General features: G+C 35.0%; 1 protein-coding gene across 2 annotated transcripts in view; it reads left to right on the top strand.

The window, feature by feature from the left end:
• The window catches only part of LOC123309656, a 73,858-nt gene that overhangs the window by 53,698 nt on the left and 4,852 nt on the right, over positions 1–15,308 (top strand). For both annotated transcript variants that reach the window (XM_044892870.1, XM_044892875.1), the window contains 2 exons: positions 3,766–3,837; positions 13,038–13,328. In XM_044892870.1, coding sequence (XP_044748805.1) covers positions 3,766–3,837; positions 13,038–13,328 — 363 coding nt within the window. The remainder of the gene's footprint in view (positions 1–3,765; positions 3,838–13,037; positions 13,329–15,308) is intronic.

Here is a 15,308-nt window from a genome sequence, read left to right as displayed (position 1 = left end):
ATTGAGAGAGATTAAAGTCCAAATAAAATTAAACTCCGGGGTGTATTCATTTATTTATTTATTTTTTATCCTAAGTTTAAAGTTCGGAATAATGAAATTTGAACATTGCAGTGATTTAGTGAAAAATAATTTTTTTATATTATATGGTCCTTCCAAGCCTTCATAGAAAGGTATACCCATTATTTTGATATTTTTAACAAACATTCGTTACTTTCATAATATGTTGAAATTCTCATTCGAGAAATTCAAGAATCTTAGAAAAAAATGTCTAGTTGACTCGAGACCCATAGATGATTTTCCTTGTACAAAGTTAGAGGTAGAGAAACCGATTCGATTTGAATAAATTCCAACATAAATCAAGATCGTGCGAAGACAATAAAAAAAAATTTCATGCTGAAATTCAGCGCTATCTCTTTCGCGAAAGAAACTCATGAAATAATCGCAATGACAAAGTATTCATCGTATTTACTTCGAAGAAAAAACTTTATAGCTCATGGAAATCGAGGATGAGTGTTAGAATGTTGTATTCATTTATGCGAGACCTGTATCCTGCGATTCAATGATGAATGGCCATAGGATAAGATAGTAATGCAAGGAAAAGAAGAAAGAGTTCACACTAGTAGGAGTACACACTAGTACACAGTAAATGCATTAGAAAATTCATTCGTTTGATTGAAAGAATCAGATTTCGGAGTCATTCAACACTTTTTATCATTTTGCAATTATTCGAAATAATTATATTCCGACAGACAGTGAGGCAATAAAATGTTGAGAAAAGTAATAGGTGAATGAATTCATTGAAGTCAATTTTATATTACTCTGCGTATGACGAAACATTTGGAATTATTGCTTCACCTTGTAGATTTGGCGAATTATTTGTTTTATTGAGTCTGTATTGTAGTTTTTCATACAGCTATGTGAAGCTAGCATCTCCAAATGCGAATTTTGAAACAAACATTTCAGGGTCGTTTGTCCATCGTAGGTCCATGTTTGTCCAGCTTTTATTTTCATTTTTCCAGACACCGTTTGAAAGATATGGGAAAACAAGTTGTTTCGGTGCATTTTCTGAGCAGAATCCCGAAATTGCAGAAAAAATCATCTTGCATCAATATAAGTAAGAGGAATTAAAGGAAGTTTCAAGTCAAGATGAACTTCATCTTTGAACAAAAATTTCACATGAATAAACAATTAACAGGACAACTAGTGCGTATTTGTGGCTGTTCATCTTAATACATTGATATAATAATAATAATTAGGTATTTATTGGTTCCTTAAGACATTTACAATGTATATAGGACAAGTCAAATGAACAATAGAAAAATCAATTTTCGGGAACTTATTCTACGATGACATTCATCGAAAATCCTGTAGTAAACTTTTCGCATTAATTCACTCAAACATAAAATTCTCAAATGCCACCACTTTTTTGGTTCTCCCTAAATTCTTTGTCGTCCTCTTCTTTCACAATCTTTCTGATTGTGGAAATATTCAGCTAAAATGTAAGTCGTTTAGATTCAGATGAAACACTTTATGAATTCACTTACATTGAATATGTTCGCTACCGTCTGACTTATTGTGGATTTTTTAGAATATCAGGGTAAAACTATTTGAATGAGCGGAACTGAATTCTAAATAGCACTTCCTGAAACCCTGTCTTCTCTTTTTTTTCAATCACTTTCGGCATTTTCGTAATAAAAATTGATATATTAGTTGTGGCAACGGCGTTATGACATTAACGACATTTCATGAGTGCCAACCTTACTCCGTTCTAGTTACAAAAACTTGAGAAAATTATTTCATGGCCAACCGACTGCTAAAATAAATGTGAATGGAGTATATCTATCCATCGTTTCACTTACTGACGATCAGTAACCATTCTAAAATATATCTACAGATAGATCATAGAAACGAAATCAGATGGTTTTTCTATCTTCAGTAAGTGAAACAATAGATAGATAGGTTTACTGAAAACGGTCTATTGCTCATAGCAATAGAATCAAAACGAATAATTCACACAAAATAGAGGATAAAAAATTACGACTGTGCCACACCAGCTCCGATAAATGACCAAATATTTACATTTCTTGGTATGTGCAAAAGAATTTTAAATTTCACTCAGAAGGGCGGGCATAACAACTAACGAGGTAAAATCCCACATCTCTCTTATCTTTCTGAATTTTCAATTGACATCAGCTCACAGGCCCCACAGCATTTGTCGAAGCGAACCGATAATAAATGATTGCTTATGGTATTACTTCCGATAATAAACATTTGCAATGGATACATGTGTAATTTCTTATCTCTGTTCTGAATTTTTAGGTCTTTTCAGATAAATCCAAAAAGTTTATTGCCAATCTTATCAAAATGAATTTTCGAGTATTCAGTTCTTCAAGTCTTGAATCTCGAAGCTGAAATTCATGTACAGGGTGACAATTTAAAAACTTGCCAGACATAATTATGTCGCGACAAGGATGTTTTCAGAGAAAATGCCGGAACAGGTCAATTTTTATTCGGAGGGGACATGTTTCTAGCAGAATTGTAAGCCAAAATCTCCTCAATCTTAGGTGTAGTGGTTATCACCCCTAAATTCTTAATGGGGAATAAGGGGTGGGCTATACCTCAATTGAAAGATCACTTGTCCCTCTACTTGAAAACTATATGGTTTACAAATTTTTATTGATTCCTTGAAGTAGTTATAGGAGGTGACAATTTGAAAACTTGCCAGGCCAATTATGTCTGGACAAGGATGTTTTCAAAGAAAAAGCCGGAGCAGGTCAATTTTTAAAGGTAGGGGGACATATTTTGAGCAAAATTGTAAGCCGAAATCTCCTCAAATCTAGGTGTAGGGGCTATCATCCCTGAATTCTTCATAGGGAATAGAGGATGAGCTAAACCTCAATTGGAAGACAATATGTCCCAGTCCCTCTATATAATACCTACTATTGTCTTCCAATTCAGGTATGGCTAACCCTCTATTCCCTATTAAGAATTTAGGGTTGACAACCCCTACACCTAAGATTGAGGAGATTTTGGCTTACAATTCTGCTAGAAACATATCCCCCCCTGAATAATAATTGACCTGTCCGGCATTTTCTCTGAAAACATCCTTGTCGAGACATAATTGGAATGGCAAGTTTTCAAATTGTTAGCCCCTGTAACTACTTCAAGGACTCAATAAAAATTTGCAAACCATAGTATTCATGTAGAGGGTCAAGTGTTCTTTCAATTGAGGTATAGCCCACCTCCTATTCCTTATTGAGAATTTAGGGGTGATAACTTCTACATCTAGGGTTGTGGAGATTTCGGCTTACAATTCTGCTTAAAATATGTCCCCCTACGAATAGAAATTGACCTGTTCCGGCATTTTCTCTGCAATCATCCTTGTCGTGACATAATTGGACTGGCAAGTTTTCAAATTGTCACCCTGTATACTTTGGCTGCTTCAAATCCGGATCAATTGAATTATATAGATACCTAATAATAGGAATATTATTTGAAACTCGAAGGAATGATTCAAAGTAGAGACTTTGGTCAAACCTATGTAATTAGCAGAATTTTCCATTTCCGTGTATTAACACAACATGAATATTTCGTTATTATTCGTTGTGAAAGAAATTCGTAAACCTCACCAAGGTCTTATATATGTATTATCATATAATGCATCAAATTCGACAATTCAACCAACATAAGAAGGTTTCATTGAAAAAAGTCACTTCCGTTGTCGTTATAATTAACAAATAATAAAATTGACCATGTTTATTTCAGAACATCTCATCCTTGAGACGGATCCGGAAAAGGGGAAAGCAGAGTATGCCTTCGATAATCCAGGATTCAAAGGTGAGTGGATTCATTCAAATTTGCACCAAATCACTGAGTTCGAACCTTCTAGCTCTGCTTATCATCAAGCTTCATAAAGACACGGGGCCCGATGCTGGTCCAAAAAAGACGATATAAAAATTGAAAAAAATCGAGTTTCGACCGAACCCTAGAAGTTATGAAAAAAAAAACTCTGTACACTAGTAATCGGTACTCTAACTTTTTAATAAATATAAAAAAGATTTATGAAACGGTCCACGGTCCTAAATACGAGGAGTACCATCGATCAATGTAGCGTAGAAAGAGGAAGTTTATTTAAACTTGAAGAACTATCGGCCTACATCCCTCACGAATAACCTTCGGGAAGTCTCTAAAAACGAGATTGATTTCTTTCTTCGACAAAAACCGAATAAAGCTAAAAAATACCTACAGTTTCTTTAAGAATTCAAGTACTGAAACAGCTGTTGTTCATTTTGTGGAGGGGATTGTTGGAGCTACAAATGAATCGCTGAAATGTTTAAAGGTGTTTGTCGATCTAGCACGGGCTTTCAATACTATGTTTCACAGTATTTTATGTGACAAAAAGGCCTTCGACTCGGTGAATCGGAGAGCGCTATGGAAAATCATGGGACCTCTTGGAGTGCCCGAAAAATTCTGAGCAGTGTGTAAAAGCCTCCATACCAATAACACCCCTAGAATACAGCATAATGGCTTTACAACCGACCATTTCTTAACCAACTCTGGAATAAAACAAGGCTGCGTGTTAGCGCCTTTACTGTTCAGTATTATCGCCATAGCTGTCTCGATAAGTGCTGACATGAGTATACCTGAAAGGGGTGTTGGAATAAGATTCAGGTTTGATGGAGGCTTATTTAACTTGAAGCGCCTCAGAGCAAAAAGCTGTACAAAGCTTATCACGGAACTTCAATATGCAGACGACTGCGCACTTATCGCTAGCAGCTCAAAGGATCTGCAGATAATGTTGGGCCTTAGACTTAATATCGACAAAACCAAAATCCTGGTAAGTCCGCCAGAAAGCCTTCAAACAGATATCAGCCTGGAGAATGGAACTCTAGAACAGGTCGAGCAGTTCAAATACTTGGGAAGCTTCATAAATACTGGGGCTAACCTAGACACGGAAATACACAACCGTATCAATTCGGCATCACGGGCATTCTGGAAGCTAAAGGACAGAGTGTTTCAAAATCACGACCTCAATCTGAAGACCAAGACAGCTGTTTACAAAGCAGTGGTCCTCCCAATGCTTCTTTACGGAAGCGAAAGCTGGACGCCCTACAGACTACATATTAAACAGGTTGAACAATCGTCAACAGCGTCATCTAAGACAAATAATGCACATCAGATGGTCTTGCAACGCGCGAGTTGTGCAACAATTGAGAATCAAGTAACGAGGGCCCGACTCAGATGGAGCGGACACATTCTGAGGATGCAAGACACAAGACTCCCCAAAATAGCTCTGTATGGCGAATTGACAGAGGGAGCCCGGAAACCAGGAGGGCAGTATAAGCGGTTTCAGGATATACTACATCAATCCCTAAAATCAGTTAATGCCAATCATAACTGGGAACAACTAGCGTAAGGCAGGTCACAGTGGAGGTCTTTGGTACACAGTTATAATGGAGGCAGCGGCCAGATCTGGTAGGTGACTATTCATGCCCGGAGTGTGGAAGGATCTGTAGATCGCGGTTAGGTCTCTTCAGTCACAGGAGGGCACACAGTCGCAATTAGCCCTAAGAAATTATAAGTCTGTTCGCGCCGTTTTTTTGCCTTTTTGTAAATTTATTCCCGGTAACGGGATACAGCAATGAATGAATGAATGTGACAAATTATTCAACTATGGGGTTCGTGGCATAGGTGATGATTTCATCAGGGATTACTTTGACTGGCAGAACTCAGCAGGTTGAAATTGGAGATAAATTCAGCTCATATTCCACAGTTGATTTGGGTGTTCCGCAGACTACAGTTCTGGGACCTATTCTTTTTCTAGTATATTTCTAACAGCATTTCACGTATCAGTAGCTTTTCGGGAGACATTGTCTGCTACGCTGATGATATTGCGTATACGTTCTTCGGAAAAAGTTAGGAAGAAGCATTATTCCGAATCGCAGAAATAAATATGCAGATGATACAGATGTTTTTGAATAATAACTTGTTGAGTCTTAACATAACAAAATTCATTACGTTTCTTCTAATATCGAAAACCAACCTAGATTTCACCATTGTCACCCTTACAGTACATAGTTCAAGCTTCAATGACTATGCACTGTGCAACTGCCCTTCTATCATTAAAGTCACTTCTTATAAATATCAAGATGTAGCTGTTGATCAGCATCTCAAATGGACTGAACACATACTACATGTAACTCCGAGAATAAGAACACTCATGAACAAATTTTATGTACCTATACTGGGAGAAATACTCATTTTTAGATGCCTTGAATTACTTTTCAGCTGACCTCTTCATAATAGCACTGTTTAACGTACACGAAATTAGCTGGTAATGAACCCTTTTATTGGTTGATTTCCTATTAATGCATTATTCTCATGGGTAATCGAACATAAAAGTATTCAGCAGCTTCCCAAATAATTATTTTATTTGTATGTCGCATTGATTTTCGTAGAACCTAGTGGGTGAATTGAGAAGAGATGAATTGTGGAGGTTGCAGAAAAATTATGATGGTTAGAGAGTTATCAATAAATCGAATATGCCCTCTATGGGAAATTTATAAGGTGTCAATTTTGATCAAGTATCGATAGGAAATTTTTGCAATCAAGAATTCATATTCAATTCAAAATGTGGTCGACGGAAAAATCTTGTAATCAACTCGTTTATTAATTAAGCGATTAATGATCTCGAACATTAATGATCTCAAACATTAAACGCTTTCATTAATAACCTAGTTGATTAAATAACTATTACAGTGCACTTGCAGAATCAATTTTGAGATATTAATTGTATTGTGGCATGGGGTGGGTGATACATACAATAATATAATGATTCTTCTGGAAACTTTCCAAAACACTCTATTAAAAATAATGTATAAAAAAGGCAAATTGTTTTCCACAGAAGCGTTCTATAATGTGACTGAAATTTTATGTTTTCGAATACTTCATGCTTACCATTGTCTAATTTGGATGTTTTTCAAGGCTAATAAATTTTCTTGTACCTACAACATCAGAGACAATAAGGTCTGCCACAAATCAGTTCATTAAACTACCGTTTTTTAGGAAAGATTTATCTCAAAGATCTCTATTGTATTTTGGCCCTAAACTATTTAACATGCTAGCCAATAATGCAAGAAAACTGAATTTTCGTAGGTTAAAATTAGAAGTGAAAAAATTTCTCCTCGCAGAATCAATAATTTTAGGGTGTTTTGATCTTGTGCACATCCTCTGACCCCCAAACCTAGGGAGTGGGTTCTTACATCTTATGGATTCAACCTTTCAAAAAAAAAGAACAATATGAAAATTCTTTAATACCATGAATAATTTACCCACCAAAAGCATTTTTGCAGTACTTAGATAGTCCATAATTCAAATAGCAATCACGATATTGAAAATACAGGGTGTCCCGTAAAGACCACGTCAAACGAAAAAGGAAAGTAGATCAGAATGTGCTCTACCTGATATGAAAAAATCGTTCATATAAAAGTCTCACAGTTTTTGAGTTATTTGATGTTTTATGAAAATGTTGAATTTTTTCGCTTAAAATGCTTTCTCTCTTGCGGAAGCTACAATTTAATACTTTTCGAATCAGTTTTTTTCCGTAAATTTTGTTGAATGATTACTTCAATTCATCCAATAAAAAATACCACAAAATATTATGCAGGGATTCTGAAAAAAAAAATTAAAATTCATGTTCTGAAGGAAGTGTTTTTTTGTGCTGAATTCTATCTGACGTGGTATAAAAAAAAGACACTAGATCTTTTCTGCACATTACGTTGAAAAGTTGCCCATTTTGTAAGGATTCCGAAAAGGTAAAATATAGGTGATAACCTTCTTCACGAAAAAAGATATTTGAATGTTTATCGAAAATGGAGCAAATTTGTGAAAAACTGATTTTGTCGCCCTTTCTACAAATTCTTTCATTTTGCAGATTCTGCTGTAACATATTGAATAATTCTCTTGAAAAATGTCAGTTAGTCCTTAAATTACTTATAAAATGAAATTATTCATTAATTGCAATGATATAATATAATAACGCACAAGACCTTCAACATCAACAAATCTATTGTGAAGAAACTTTATAAAAATATCAATAATAGAAATTCAGAATTCTTATGAGAGTAAATGCTCAAAATGGCCCCCCCCTTCGCTAATACATGCCCTGCCTCTATTGAGAAATGCCCTTTTCAAACCACTTTACGGTGAATTTATGGACTGGAATATACGATGAAAAAATATTCGGTCCGACAGAATTGCTGCAATCATTAAACAGCACCAACTATTTGAATTTTCTAAGGAACAGTGTACCCTTACTCTTAGGAGATATACCACTGGAAATGCGACATAATCTATGGTTTCAACACGACGGGTGCCCAGCACACTACACTCGTCATGTTAGGGAATATTTACACCAAACATATCCTCCCCGTTCACCAGACTTAAATCCTCTGGAGTGTTTTTACTGGGGTTTTTTAAAAAATTAAATTTATTCGAATCCCATAAAAGATGAAGCACAAGTTAGGGACCGCATTCGTATTTCAGCAGCCAAAATAGCGGGAGAAGTTTGTATGGTTTGAAAATGTTATTTCTCAATAGATGCAGGGCATGTATTAGTGAAGGGGGTGGTTATTTTGAGCATTTGCTCTAATAATAATCCTGAATTTTTATTATTGATATTTTTATAAGGTTTCTTCACAATAGATTTGTTGATGTTGAAGGTCCTGTGCGTTATTACATTATATCATTGCAATTAATGAATAATTTCATTTTATGAGTAATTTAAGGACTAACTGACATTTTTCAAGAGAATTATTCAATATGATACATCAGAATCTGCAAAATGAAAGAATTTGTAGAAAGGGTGACAAAATCAGTTTTTCACAAATCTGTTCCATTTTCGATAAACATTCAAATATCTTTTTTCGTGAAGAAGGTTATCACCTATATTTTACCTTTTCGGAATCCTCACAAAATGGGCAACTTTTCAACGTAATGTGCAGAAAAGATCTAGTGTCTTTTTTTTATACCACGTCAGATAGAATTCAGCACAAAAAAACACTTTCTTCAGAAAATGAATTTCAATTTTTTTTTTTCAGAATCCCTGTATAATATTTTGTGTTATTTTTCATTGCATGAATTGAAGTAATCATTCAGCAAAATTTACGGAAAAAAAACTGATACGAAAAGTATTAAATTGTAGCTTCCACAAGAGAGAAAGCATTTTAAGCGAAAAAATTCAACATTTTCATAAAACATCAAATATCTCGAAAACTGTGACACTTTCATACGAACAATTTTTTCACATCAGATAGAGCACATTCTAATCTACTTTTCGTTTTCGTTTGACGTGGTCTTTACGGGACACCCTGTATATTGAAAACAAATTTGAATGATTCAGTTTGGGTCCATTGGAAATGTCGCCTTATCTCTCATGGTAATTTCTGCAGTTTTTCTACCATTTCAGGATTGCTATATTCATTCTGGGAATATACCAACCGATTCCTACCTAAACTTATCTAAACCACTACACTATAATTTACTGTATTATTTTATCAGATCTGTTCAATATTCATTACAACCTAACAACTTGCGAAACGCAGTTGCTAATATAATTGAAAGCTTTTTTGTATTTTACAAAGTTCCATCCAAATGAGAACAAGTACCTACTAACCTCGGAATTCTATTATTTATACATCGAAACTCAGTAAAAACCAGGGAAAAAATTTATTCTTTACGAATGCATTTGAACTTTTCAAAATGTAACCTTGATTGCTTGAGTGTTGGGTATCAGGTATTTATTTCGCTTGATACGTTCCTCTTGTGGAATTCATAAAGATCTGAACGCCCTTGAGTGAAACGTACCACGTTGTTCGATTTTCGATTAATCATTTGAGCCTGCACAGGATTCCACTTTGAATACTTCTTGTTTTTGGCTGGTACAAGGACAAGGTTTTCCAAAAAAACACCTTTTTGTAGATATAATTGAGGCTGAGGGCCACAGGTCACCTGCCAAGTTCGAACTTTTTTTCAACATCAAAGATCAAAGATATCAATTTCATAAATGAGCAAACAGAAGTGCTATTATAATTTAGGGAAGGATAGGTCGTGATCTTCACCGACAGATAACTTTTCTGATGCCTAAAATATTTGTAGGTTTATTGCTGTATACAGTGTGTTTTTAAAGGGGTTTTTCTTCTGAGGAAGTAGAACTGGTCAGAATATACCGTTTCACCTAAGATATAAAAAATTGTCAAGTTGTATGTAGATTCTAATACGACTCTAGATATACATCGTGCATAATCGGAAGGCCGAGAGAAAAAAAATACACAATATATAATAACTAACATTAACAAAATACTAAGTCCTTTCGATGATACACTGCCAACAAAAAGTCGGTCGATTTCATTCCAAAGGAAACAGTACCTACAGTTAATGCAATAGTTTCATAGGTTGCATTGTAATCATAGTCTATGATTATAATACATATCGATTTTTTTAACAAAAGATAATGAAATAATTTAGTAATAATGTCAGATCAAATATTCTATTGTATAACCAAATTATTGAAGAAAAGAACATCCAGTTTGAAGACTACACATAATGCATTGGATTCTTCGATTCATTGACAGAACTCCTGCATAAGCCATCTGATTTACATGCATAACCTGGAACAGAGAGAAAAAATAGTTCATATAAAGCTAATGCAAAAACTTCAGCTTCGGGTGTCCCCATGTTTTTTTTAGTCTAGCATTTCTGGAATGAGGAGATATAAATTGAACCCCATTATACTGCTAATTGCATGGTTGCTTAAGTTGTAAAAAAAAATTAGAATAACTTATCTTCTTTTCAATTTCCTATGTTTGGACTTTTCAATTTTTTTTTCAATCTAGACAGCTGCTCTTACTCATGTTTACTCATATCAAACTAATATTTTTCTCTTTATGAACTGATTCCTACGCTTGATATCAATTTTATCTCTGACCTATTTTCACAAAAGAGGAATAAGTCACTATACTTGGAGAATTTGAACCTAAGTGAACTAGTTCTCGGCTAACTATTATTGTCTAAATTTGGAAAATCTAATCTTCTCCAAGCACTATAGATAATTTCGAACCTCCAACTTCGAAATCAATTTCAAAACTCAAATTGTCCCGATTTGAAATCAGTGTAAAATTTGAAAAATCCGGTAGAGCTAAAGGTAGAAAAATGTTTTAGACTAAAATGGTCCCCACAAATTCTACTATTTGTATTGAAATAGATACAATTGGAATGAACTGAAATTGTACTTGGAGATCGAAAAAAGTGATTGTCTTGACCCCGTGTAATTTTTGTTTGCACAATGCAGCATGAAAACTGAAATTTTAATGATGCCATCCTATTGATCGATTGTGATAATAGGTGCTAAGAATTAATGCTTATTCCTTCACGTAAACCTAAATAAGAACCTGATGAAATAAAAATATAGCAAGCTCATATTCACTTCTGCCACTTTATTCTGATAATAAATGAATAAAACTTGTATTCACTACTGGGAATAAAACCATGTATAATGCATTAAGATCACAAGAAAAGTGTTAAACTTATTGAAAAACACTAGAAAACTTGAACTATCACTTCTGATTTTTCTAAAAATACACCTGAAATGAAAACAGAACAAAGTTTAGGTTATTATTTATTTATTTATTCTTGAAAGTTACAACACTCAAGCTAGCAGCCCCTCTAAATATGGGTTAAGACAATCTGGCCTCAGCACAATGAGGCTATGTACCCAATTTCGGTAGAATCTTGGTTATTGTTTTCTTGAGATCCTGAGGAACTGCAGGATTCTAGGATGATCCAATCCCCAAGAAAACTTTCAGATCTTTACATTTTGACGATCTATGATTTACGAAACACTCAAGTTTTTATGAATTTCTTGCTTTGTCCTGGAGCATCAAGAGTCTTGTGAATCCAATCCCAGAACTGTCTCTGGTAAAGTAATGTAAACAGTATCGATATAAATATTCGAGAATATATTTCATCTCTTCTACTATATCTTTATTTCGAACAATTAGTTCTATCTACATTTTAAACGACCAATGAGAGTTGTTAGCCTTTCCTTCCTTTGTCTATGGGTCAAAGACCTACCTCAACTCCGAACTTAGGCTGCCTTTGAAGAATATGACAAATATAGTTATAATAATAACAACAATTTTTTAAGAAACAATAACTGAGATCTTTTCGAATATTATTAGGCTTTATTCTCATAAAATAATGATTTTTGAGCCATTAGGTGCTTCATAATCAGAAAATTGGGATTGTTTCGAGGTTTCTCTTGCTTCTAAGGCTGTGCACCCCCAAAGATTCACACCAAGCGCGTTTTTTTATATATCATTGGAACTTCAGTCTCCGTCTACACCCCTCCTATACCCGAGTCTGAGTTCCACCACTACTGTCAATAACGCTGGTGTGGATACCCGGGGGATACAGAAGGCACTTTGAGGTGGCTACCCTTCCTAGAATATTCCCGCTCGTTCCCGTGTTCACCCCTACGGTTAGGGAAGCACTCTGCTGGTGTGGATACCCGGGGAGTGCCGAACGCGCCTAAGGGTGAGCCGTCGTAATTCTGTGTCGTCGTATTTCATCCCCCAACCTGGCTGAAGTCCGATGCCTGTCCGTTAAGTGTGCGTCTTCTTATGTTCTGGCTGGCGAACACGTCCGTAAACCCCATATAACGTTTGAGATCGGATCCTGTTTCATTCCGTCCGTTTTACCCCTGTAAATTCACTGATCTCGAGTCTTTCACTGTACGAATTTTATAATAGTGCCATTTGTGTTTCCTTGTACGAGTCGACAAATATAAGTTGTGTACGTTGATTTTGACATTCACTGGTTGTCGCTAACACCCCAGACAACGAGGAACCTTGTCTTCGGCTTCTAGCTACCAGGGTAGGTTTGCTATTTTCCCTTAAAGAATAGCTGGCGCTCGAGTACACCGAGAAAAAGACGTTACACTACGTATCAATATGTTTCATGACTTGATTTTTCTTTTCTAGATGCAACAATTCTTGCAAAGTCACAAGACCCAACAAAATGTGATCCTGAGAAAGCAGGAAAACAAAAATGGAACAACTGGGCGGGAATATCATCTATCACGGCGAAACCGGAAAAAAAGAAGACTCTGGATGATTCCTCCCTAAAAGAACAAGAAGTGAAAGTAGTGACATTGAAGAGTCATGATTTCGCTGGGCTAGGTTTTAATATCTGCGGAAACATGAAAGAAGGAATCTACATCAAGGATATTTTGCACAGAGGACCAGCTTCTGAGTCTGGAAAATTAAGTCCAGGTGAGAACGTTTTTTTTTTCAAGAATCAAATATCACTACAAGAGGCTTTTTGGAATATATAGATATTCTGTTTTTCGTAGCTAAGATAAGGAAAAATTCTTGAATCTTATACCTCGGAAAATATTATAAAAACAAAGAATAACTCCTCAATACCTTCAAAATGAACTCATAATGAATCTGAGAAGAAAGTTCATCATTGTGCCAAGAACATATGAATTCATCACGGAATGTTAATAATTACAAAACTCAGATTTCCTCTTCCTTTCTTGCCGGAGTACCCACTTGATTACTATGCATCAGTCATGTTAATTTCCTTGTAGGCGTGAGATATACTCATCAACTCATCCATACTACACGTTACATGCAAAAGACAATCAACTGCAGCGATGTCAACATATTATCCATTATCCAATTATACAGGGTGTTTTCAAAGGTGACGCTTTTTTTGACAGAAGGTAGAACTCATCAAAATAAGTAGTTTTACCAAAAATTTTATATATAAAATATCCAAGATGGCTGAGATACAACCCCTAGAATTTCGACAAAATTTCATTGAATTTCAAGTACGGACTGTAGAAGGTGACTCCGGCGTCGCAAAAACGAAACAAAACATAAATATATGGCTGTACAATTAATGGTTCAGTGCCAAGTTCATCGGATTAGATGCATCAGGTCACTTTTGAGAGAATCATAATTGTTGTATCGTGCAATTTAGGGTGAAAAAAATGTTGAAAATCGAGGCAGTTTCTTGAAAGTGCTTATGTTAGTTATGTTGAAAAAGTGCTATGATTTTTCCCCATTTCATCCCATTTTTACGATGATTGTTGTAATGTTCGAACAAGGAGATTGTGATGCCCCATTTTGAATAAATTCGTGAATAATTTTGACGAATTTTACTGTGAGATTTTGAAGTATTATTCTATTTTTTACACTTTTGTCCTAAGTCTCTTCTGTCAGTTGGTATCGAAATGAGCCATTTCATAAAATCCTGTAAGTTACTAAAAAATAATGAGAACAATTCGGCAATCCTAAGTTTTCATTTTCATCACGTAAATATCGAATGAGCCAATATCCTAAACGAAACCACATGGTCGAATCAGAAGATAAGTTTTTTCCCACTACTTTGCGATAATTCAGCTAACAAACGGTCTAGGGTCGTATTATAGGATCTATTTCAGTAATAATTCCCAATTTTTTTTTCAACTTTGTCATTTTGAAAGTTTTGTATAGGTGATTTTTGGTGAAACGCTCCATTTTGGCCTGTTCTACTTTCTGTTGAAAAAAAGCTTCACCTTCAAATACACCCTGTATATCGTTATCGATATGAATATGAATCGATACATCAATGCAAATGATCCTACTTTTAAGCCCGGTTGCTCAGTTCAGGATTAAGCCGAGATTTAAGTCGATCCTAGATTAACCTGACAGAATTGAACGGAAATATCAAAATTAATCAACTTTAATCCCGAATTGAACAACCTGGCCTTAAAATAATCTGAACCAGTAGGAGTTCTACTATTTTATCGGGAATCGTAATAGACTGGTGTGAGATTATTCGAACAAAAAAATTTGGATATTGAATTTATCCATTCACCATCAAATCAAAAATTGATAATATTGATGATCTACGAGTCATTGATCACCTGGGGCGAGAGACACTTGATCATAAGTTTGTTTATCAGGAAAAACATTGAAAGAAAACAATTTCCAATGACCAACGATATTATACGTCAAAGGTTTTCATCATCAGATAAATCAGCGTATGAAATACATATTTTCTATTCCAGAGTCACTCTCACTTATTTCCGAGATGTTTTTTACTTTTTTGAACCTATATGTATATTTTTTTTCATATTTATTTCCATTATTCAATTTTTTTTTAAGCAAACTATTATCAAACCTCAGTGAGGGAAACTTGGACCACTGATTATGTCTCCCGACTATAGAATGGGTCAAGTCTCCCTTTTAGTCTATTCAACA

The sequence above is a fragment of the Coccinella septempunctata genome, chromosome 1 (genome assembly GCF_907165205.1).
Source record: "Coccinella septempunctata chromosome 1, icCocSept1.1, whole genome shotgun sequence".
Lineage (NCBI taxonomy): Eukaryota > Metazoa > Arthropoda > Insecta > Coleoptera > Coccinellidae > Coccinella > Coccinella septempunctata.
This window is presented reverse-complemented; position numbering and strand designations above follow the sequence as displayed.